The 9,130-nt window shown below is 38.1% G+C and overlaps 1 protein-coding gene and 1 long non-coding RNA gene across 6 annotated transcripts in view; one reads left to right on the forward strand and one right to left on the reverse strand.

The window, feature by feature from the left end:
• ORC2 (origin recognition complex subunit 2) overlaps positions 1 to 7,655 on the forward strand; it is a 43,013-nt gene extending 35,358 nt beyond the window's left edge. For all 5 annotated transcript variants that reach the window (XM_028122657.1, XM_028122649.1, XM_028122667.1 and 2 more), the window contains 4 exons: positions 509 to 680; positions 2,964 to 3,025; positions 3,675 to 3,793; positions 5,916 to 7,655. In XM_028122657.1, the coding sequence (XP_027978458.1) occupies positions 509 to 680; positions 2,964 to 3,025; positions 3,675 to 3,793; positions 5,916 to 6,002 (440 nt within the window). In that variant the 3' untranslated portion in view covers positions 6,003 to 7,655. The remainder of the gene's footprint in view (positions 1 to 508; positions 681 to 2,963; positions 3,026 to 3,674; positions 3,794 to 5,915) is intronic.
• LOC114223704 (uncharacterized) lies at positions 1,330 to 7,562 on the reverse strand. The gene is made up of 3 exons (XR_003612221.2): positions 6,657 to 7,562; positions 4,793 to 4,851; positions 1,330 to 3,945 (listed from the first exon to the last, which is right to left on the reverse strand). It is a non-coding gene; the product is annotated as an uncharacterized LOC114223704 (long non-coding RNA).
• Positions 7,656 to 9,130: the final 1,475 nt, after the last annotated feature.

Consider the following 9,130-nt stretch of genomic DNA (forward strand, 5'->3'; position numbering starts at 1 on the left):
TACCAGTTTTTAAAAATGTCTTAATGGTGTAAATTGCAACATTTTTATTGTTTCTCAGTACATTTTTTGTTGCATGCATAAAGTAACAGATTGCTAAAAATAAAAGTGTCCTCAGTCTAATTCAGAACATTTCTTGGAAATAAAAATTCAGATTGTAAAGGGGGTGTTTTATACCTGAAGTTTCATGAAAGAGAAGAAATCCAACTATTATTTTGGTCTTTTTCCACTTTGTGGTATTGCAATATTTATGTTATGCATTTAATTCCGAGACTTTGTGATAATCCCTGTGCCTTGGTAGCACTTATTTAAACTGTATTTAATATACAAGTAAAGATTCAGATTTTGATTGACAATTAGATTGTGAGGTACTGATATGGATGGGGAAATGGCAAAAATGAAAAATTTTCAGGATTCATTTTTTAACACTTTCTTTCCTAGAGTGGAATCTAGTAACACCACAATATGACAATAATTAGTAACTCCTATTTTCTTTAATCATATGCTATAGTGTGGGATCATGCAAAGCAGAGTCTTTATAACTGGCTCTGGTATGAAACTACTACATATAGTCCTTATACTGAAGAAACCTCCTACGAGAATTCTCTTCTGGTTAAACAATCTGGATCATTACCACTTAGTTCCCTAACTCATGTCTTACGAAGCCTTACCCCTAATGCAAGGTAAGAATGAAAACTAGTTTCTTTTTTAAAAAACTCTACATTTAATGATATTCATGAGTAGCTTTTAATGGCAATTCTAAAGTCTCTACTTAAGTTTGCAGGATTAAGAGAAAGTAAAAAAGAGTTGCCAGTACTGGGTTATGCAGTAGCCAGACTCCTTAACAATAGTGTCAGCATTTTTTTTTTCTTAATTTTTATATTTCTAAATAAGAGCATCTCAAGATATAGTGGTCATCGTGGAGGAAAAATAATTTTGATGAATTTTACTTAAATCTGATGGTTTAATTATATATTGAACACTGTGATATAAACATGGAGCCCTTTACATGAAATAACTCCTTTGATCCTCACAACCTCTAAGGTAGATAGCAAAAGGCACAGAGATTTTGATCCAAATCTGCCTGGCTCCCAAACTCTTGCTTTTAAACATCTCTGTGTAATCTCACCAGTGAAGCCCTTTCAGCAGCCTCACCAAGAGGCATATCTGAATTAATAAAAGCTAAGAAAAGCTGGATACAGCATAAACTGGCAAAACATAAAGGGCACAATAATTAACCTGTTGAAAAAGGCTTTGAGTAGCAGATTCCTCCCGCCAAAGCACAGAATTCTAGAACAAATTTTTTTTTTTAAGATTTTATTTATTTGACAGAGACACAGTGAGAGAGGGAACACAAGCAGGGGGAGCAGGAGAGGGAGAAGCAGGCTTCCCGCAGAGCAGGGAGCCTGATGTGGGGCTTGATCCCATGACCCTGGGATCATGACCTGAGCCGAAGGCAGATGCATAACGACTGAGCCACCCAGGCGTCCCTCTAGAACAATTTTTAACAAGATGAAATGTTTAAAAACAAAAAGCCCTGTTGAGAATAATTAAAACTTGAAAGATGAAGAAAAATACTGTGTTCTTGGATGAGTGGACTGAATATTATAAAGGTAGCAGCTCCTCCTAAGTTAGGATGTATTAGACCTATAAATTAATCCAGACATTGATGATTTTTCTTGTGTTTTAAATTTGACACAAAATGCAGTTTCTTAAAGAAGGTGAGACTGTAGCAAAGTCTTTTTCTCCCAAGAGCAATGGCACTTCTAGTTAAGATGGTACAATAATTTTCACACTTTAATGATGAATTTTGTTACTCTATAAAGCTGCTTTGTATACCTTAAGATTAGCATTGCATTAATATTGAAATGTGCATTAAAGGACTAATCAAAGTTTCTATGGATTTGCAACAGAAAAAGTCTCATTCAGTCTTACTGTGCTTACTGTTAATGGACTAATGCAAGTTGCTGTGTATAGAGTTGGGAATCTATGCAACATAAGTACTCTCAACATTAAAGATGACTCTGAGTGATCTAAAGCAAGTAATTTTTAGTTTGGCATACCCTAAGCGTCTGTGTACTAGCCTCCACTGCCTTTTTTTTTTTTTTTTAACTGCAATTTTGTTTCATTCTGTGAACTCCAATATCGTTTAGTCTTTATTTGGTATGAATGTTAAAAACTTTAACCAACTTTTAGCTGTGGAGTCACTGGCAGTATCTAGTTATAATGTGGCCATTCAGATGATCCAAATAAGCTTATAGTGCTTATTTTTTAGATTGTCTAAAAAATGTAAATGTAAAGGTTTAAAGTTTTTGCCACACCAAAGGACTCCTGGAAATCTTAGTGTGGGTGACATGCTTTCAGCCCTATAATCCACTTTGTATACTTCTGTAGAAATTGATATGAAAGAATATTTATGTACAGTTTAGTGTGGAGGTATTTTTAACAAAATTGGAAGTAATATAAACATCCAAAATGAGTAGGGCAGTGGTAAGTTTGTGGTACATGATAGGTGGGCAGTCATTAAAAATTTAGGAAGACTTTTTAATGATATGGGAAGATGAGTAAGTGAAAAGGTGAGATGTAAAATGGTGTATACTATATATAAATGCATGAATTTGTTTCCACCTTGCTTCACTGACAAAGATTTGTAAAGGCAGCACACAGAAATGATCTCCACATCAAATGTTAGTGGCTGTTATGTTAGGGTTATGGCATTAATATTTTCCTCTGTACATTTTATTATATATTCCACATTTTCTAACTTGAACAACCCGTAGCCTTAAAAAAAAACTCCTAGATTTTCCTTAAAAGGAAAGGCCAGGATAGGATGTTTCCCGGAGAAAGGAACAGAAGAAAATACATACGATTTAAACCAAGTATTTCACATTATCTTTGTCTATTTTACTGTTATCTTTTGATGTTAATGTTCTGGATTTGAATTCCTGTTTTGTTTTTCTCCTTAGGGGGATTTTCAGGCTACTGATAAAGTATCAGCTGGATAACCAGGATAACCCTTCTTACCTTGGTATTTATGATATTAGATTGTGTGTGACTTTTTGTTTCAGCCCATAAATTCCTTTTCTGGAATCTAGTAATAGCGCTGCAGCGTTTCACAGGGGCAGGTACATGGTTTGCTCTGGGATCAGTTTGTCTGCCACGTGGCATGTTTTCAAGAAGCCCTGCAGAGACGCTGTTTGCCAGTGCACACCGACAGACACGTCTGGCCTGGTTTACATTTCCTATGGTAACTGTGGATATGTGTCTACCAATCACATACACTTCATATGCTGGGCATCTTAGCAGCTTTTCTTCCCCTTAGGTAAAAATGTGTTAATTTAGACAAATATTTTAATAATCGTGCAGCTCTCTTGACTTACTCGTTCCTTCTTCGAAAGTCAGCTCTATTCATGCTGCTGAAAGCTGCCCACATTTGTTTCACTTGGTCACAGATGACTGCTTTCAACCAGTCAGTTCCCTTTAAAATGTAAGCCACAGCGTATAATACTTAAGTGTTCTCTAGTTTCACTTCTTCCAGAGGTACCTTTTTTTTTTAATCAGTACTGACTGTTCTGACATACTATGGCAACAGCTTGTGTTCTTTGGTATGGGCACCCACATGTAGGGTCATGTCTTAAATGCTGACTTATGTTCACATCTCCTTTTGAACTCTCTAGGATTTTCTTTTCAAGATTTTTACCAACAGTGTCGAGAGGCATTCCTGGTCAATAGTGATCTGACACTTCGGGCCCAGTTAACTGAATTTAGGGACCACAAGCTTCTAAGGACAAAGAAGGTGAGAGTTTTGCTATTACAGCATTATATGCTAGGATTACCTTATCTCTTGTTTACTTAAGGACAAGTATGCCTTTGACTCAACTTTGATAATAAAATGCAGGTTCCATGATGGGCCACAAGGATCCGTTTAGGCGGTGTGCCATTTGAGTTCTGTAGAAAGAGATAAAGTGGAAGTACTCAGCTTCAGAGCAGAGAACTTAGAAGAGTTCTAGTCCAGAGTAATAGGCCATTAGAAATAGGAGTCAGATAATTCTATTCCTTTTTCCCCTTCTTCCTTCTACCACATTCGTTAATTGGGTCTATATGGAGCACTAAGTATTAGGATATAGTAGTAAGCAAAAGCCTAACTCCTTTCTGATAGAGCTTAAAGTCTAATGGAGGAGATGGACATTTGTCAGTCACACACACGTAAAGCTTTAACTGTGGTGTCCTATGATCAGAAAGACACATGGTTCTGAAAGACGTCAGAGTCACATCAGACCACTGAGCTGAGATCTAGAGGGAAACTAGGAGATAACTGGTCAGAGAGAAAAACTGAAAGGCCAGTGTGCCCCAAGACGAGGCTGAAAAGACAATGACGTAAGGACTAGCCCACACACTACTTTTAGGCCAAGGAAAGGATTTTAATCTTCATTGGAAAATTAAGGGAAGTCATTAAAAAAAATTGTTCTGACGCTGGTACGGAGAATGGAATGGGGCAGGGTGGGGTAGGGATTGCTAAATGTCAGTGCACAGAGATCAGATAGGGAGGTGTGTTAGTAGTCATAGTAGTAGTAGAGCTGATGGTAACTTGACTAGGATGAAGAGAGAAAAGTGGTTGGAGTTCAGATACACTTGGGAGGCCAAACTGACAAGAACTGATAGATTGGATATGAGCAATCAAGAATGACTTCTGGTGTCTGGCTTGCATAACCAGAGAAATGGTGAGATCACTGGATGAGAAACATTTTTGAGGAGACAGATCATGAGTTCCTGATTGTAGTATGTTTGGACTTACTCTGTTTGAGGTTCTTTTGAGATTTCCAAATGGAGATGTCAACTAGGCAACTGGGTTTCCTAGGGAAAAAAAACAGAGGAAAGATCTGAGCTGGAGACAGATTAATCCCTGTGTATTTAGGTTGTAACGGAAACCAGGCATCGGTGGGAGAGAGATTAGAAGGCCAGGAACTAAGCCTAGAAGTGTGACATTTTATGGCCAAGTAGAAGATAAACGTGTAGAGGCAGGAGAAACAGCCAGATAGCCAGAAAGAAAACCGGAATATGATGTCATAGAAGAGAAGCACGTTTTAAGAAAGAACAGTCAGCAGTGTCAGGTTCTGCTAAGAGGCCAAAAAGATGAAAACTGAAAATATGTATTGGATTCAGGAGTAAAGAATTCCTCAGTGGTCCAAACAGAAGGTCTTTTAATGACATGGTAATGGTGGTAGTAGCTAGGTTGCACTGAGTCGAGTGAAAGGTGAGGAAACGGAAACCAGTAATTATTGACAACTCTTCTGGAAAGGTAGAGGTTGGGTGATAGAAATGAGAATTTAGTGAGGGTTATTTAAAAAGGGCAGCACAGAGCATGTGACTGTTGATCTCAGGGTTGTGAATTCCAGCCCGTGTTGGGTGTAGAGATTACTTTTTACATTTTTTTTTTTTTTTAAAGATTTTATTAGAGAGCATGAGCAGGGGGAAGGACAGAGGCAGAGGGACAAGCAGACTTCCCACTGGGCGGGGAGCTCAGGACCCTGGGATCACAACCTGAGCAGAAGGCAGATGCTTAACCAACTGAGCCACCCAGGAACCCCTGGAGATTACTTTTTTAAAGGGGGGGGTGTAAGGGGGGGATGGAGATACCTGGTTAAAAGAACAGAGAAATCAGTAGGGTAAGATTCTAGAAAGAGCAGGAGGGTAAAGAGATATACTCACCCTCTAGTCTTCTTTTCTACTATGAAGTGGTTTAACTATAAACTCAGTGTATTTAAATAGATAAGCCTACGTACCCTTTTGCCTTAGTCCTTACATTTCTGTATTTATATAAAATAATAAATCCTTTTTTTTTTTGTTTAACCTACGACAGGGTTCACCTATATCGCTTTACAAATGACTAATGTCCAGGGTATTCTCACTTCTTTTAGGGAACTGATGGAGTGGAGTATCTGTTAATTCCTGTGGACAATGGAACACTGAGTGATTTCCTGGAAAAGGAAGAAGAGGAGTCTTGAAGTTGTCCTTTACTCTTGAATCTTTTGTGGAAGGAAGGGTTGTACCCCAGCTGCCACTCCTCTAGTCTAAAGTGTTGTGTTTACATCTAACATTAGACTCTTCCAGTGTACAAGACTTAAAGATGGGAGGGGAGGAATGTCATCAGTTAGAACCTTGATTAGCCTGGCTGGTGTACCATCTCCAGTACTATGCAGCGGTCCTCAAGTTGGAGAAAACGTGCCTTTCATTCATTACCTCTCTGGAGACTTCTTGCTGGAATGAACAGTGTGCTCAGGGACTATTTGGAGCTGGATGTTTTTGAATTTTTTTATACTGGAGATGATATTCCTAATTTTTTGAGGGCCTTTTAAACACTCCCAGAGCTGACTGTTGGCAAATGTGTTTGTTCCAGAGCATGGAAGTACAAAAACAGTGACATCACATAAATCTACTTTATTTGCTGTTCTGTCAGAGCTGACGAGTGTAAAGAAGGCAGATCATCTGCCTGTTCTTAAACGGCTTAAAAAAGGTGTGTAAGACTGGGGAAGAGTAGGTGATCTAGCTTTCTCCTTTTGGATTCAGACTCCATTCTGGTGGGGTGGGGGAAGAGGGAGTGACCCTCTTCAGTTGGGATAGTGGGAAAAGCATAATGAGCATATAGGGTGTATGCCCACCTTAGAAAGCACAGGAACAATAATCAGGATACGCGGAGCAGCCAACATCTGCGCCATCACCTTCATGACACAAGTAAGAAGCCAGGCTACAGAAACACAGTCCCGAATTACATTTTAGGCATTGTTTTCAAGACAACAGAAAAAAAAATGTAATTATTTTTGCATTGACATTTTTCTTCAATGACTTACGAGTAGCATATTAATGGCTGATTTTAATCTTGACTTCTCTATCAAGTAGACCCAAAACTCACTATAAGATATTTCAGTTTTCTTAAAGTAACAATTTCAAGCCCTCTAAATACTTACATGAACCTTTTTCCTTAGGAAAGAGAAAAAGGCTAACTTTGGCCACTGGTCAGCTTATAGTCTTCACATACTCTCTAAAATATTTCATACTTGGAAATGAAATTTTTCAATAAAATATCATTGTAATAAGTGAGAACTGCTGATGCGGTACATTATCTTGTAAAGCCCTTTCATGAAACTGTTTCCCAAAATGCTCAGAATTTAAGTCTTTTCTCTTTGTGGCATATAATTTGTTAAATCCATGGATGAGGGCTTAGTCATATATAATCAAAATATTTAAAAAAAACTAGTACATGAATTTGATTCTAAAAATTGTTCCCAAAGGATATTCAATAAAAAGTGAGTTTCCTTCCCTTTCACCGATCCAGTCCCTTATGCAACCAGTGATAGTTTATTCCTCCAGAGGTATTCTATGCACACGGAAGGGTATGTGTCCGTATCTCCTTTTAAAAACACAAATGGTAGCATATGATACGTGCTCGTTTGCACCTTGCTTTTTTTTTTTTGCTTAATATATCTAGTTTATAACTTGTAGTATAAAAAGTATATAAAATCTTTAATGACCTAATATGCAAATTTTGCATTTGCCCTTAAATATCTACTGGTTTATTTTTATAATTTTTGTGTCCATACTACTTGCAAGCAGTATGTGTCAACAGTCTATTAATAAATAAAAAGCCAATTTGGATAGAATCATTTTTATAGTACTGGTTTTTTACTAAATTCAAAAATTCAAAAATTTTATAAGTGCATCTTACAGATCTGAAGATCTGTAATTCTGCTAATTATTCTACACTCTTCGTCAACTTGTTTCAGTATCAATGTTCCTTATTCTCTTACCAGTTAAGAGCTTGACTGCTAAGGCCCCCAACTTCTGTTACTTGCTTCTGACAAGAGTGGAACAGACCTGAAAACCTTGGAAGATTTTTCTGGCTGCTCTTAATAAAATGGCCAAATCGGGGCACCTGGGTGGCTCACTCGTTAAGCATCTGCCTTCAGCTCAGGTCATGATCTCGGGTTCCTGGGATCGAGCCCTGCATCAGGCTCCTGCTCAATGGGGAGCCTGCTTCTCCCTCTGCCTGCCATCCCCCCTGCTTCTGCTCTGACGAATAAATAAAATCTTAAAAATAAATAAAATGGCCAAATAAACAGGCCCAAAAAAGGCACAGAGGACGTCGAACAGGCATTCTTGCACTCTACAAAAGTTGGACATAACACTGCATTCCTGATGCAGAGAGTGCTAAATCAGTTCTTGTGATACTCTAGAAACTGATTTTCTCAGCATGTTTGTCATTTTAATACATGAACATTCATATAAAAGATGAGTGAGTTTAGGGGATGGTTAATAGATTTTGCTTATCTTTTTTTTAAAAAACTTACTTTAGAAGTCTACTTTTTTCCCCTAATTCAATGTGGAGCCAGCAGCATTGTTCAGAATGTTTATTCTAGGAGGTGAGAAGACTCTTCCAGCTTAGTCCTGAGTAACCATGAGATGAGAAAGTCAGGAGGGTCTGCCTTATCAGACCGTGTGGCTCCTGAAACTGAGGAATAAAAAAAAAGTGTTACGCAAATGACTTTGTTCTTGGGCTTTCTGCAATTACTTGACTTCTCCCTTAGGAGAGTCTCCTACATTTTGGGATTTCAAATTGCTGTCAGAACCTTTTCATTCATGTTTGTTGAACACTTCCTACACAGAAGGCTCTGTGCTAGATAGAGGAGTTGTAAGGAATATGAAGGAAGAAATATTATGGGGTGTTAATAGCACTGAAAGTTCCAGTATTCTTAACATGTTGAAAAGAAGTTTGAAAAAACTGATGCTATGGAAAAGAGAACTTTAAATGTGAGGTTAACAGAAAACTCCTTAGCACATTCTGTAACAATCTGGGCATACAGCAGCACACTTTGGCCTTGCGCCCGCCCACACACTCAGGTCGCCGTCTTCACTTGTGCTGCCTCACATGTGGTCCTTGAAATGGCAGCAGCCGCAGCAGCTTTCCCTCGGGAACACACAAGTGCTGAGGCCCTACTCGGGCATCTGAATCAGTCTGCATTTTTTAAACTACACCTCCATACATTCTACTGCACACTGAGTTTGAAAAGCAATGAGATATACAACTAAACAATCAACACCTTAAAGTTACCAGTTCAGAAAATTTGACAAGTGAAAA

This window comes from Eumetopias jubatus, unplaced genomic scaffold (assembly GCF_037043125.1).
Source record: "Eumetopias jubatus isolate StellerSeaLion01/CBP00866 unplaced genomic scaffold, mEumJub1_p1.0 scaffold_3, whole genome shotgun sequence".
Classification (NCBI taxonomy): Eukaryota; Metazoa; Chordata; class Mammalia; order Carnivora; family Otariidae; genus Eumetopias; species Eumetopias jubatus.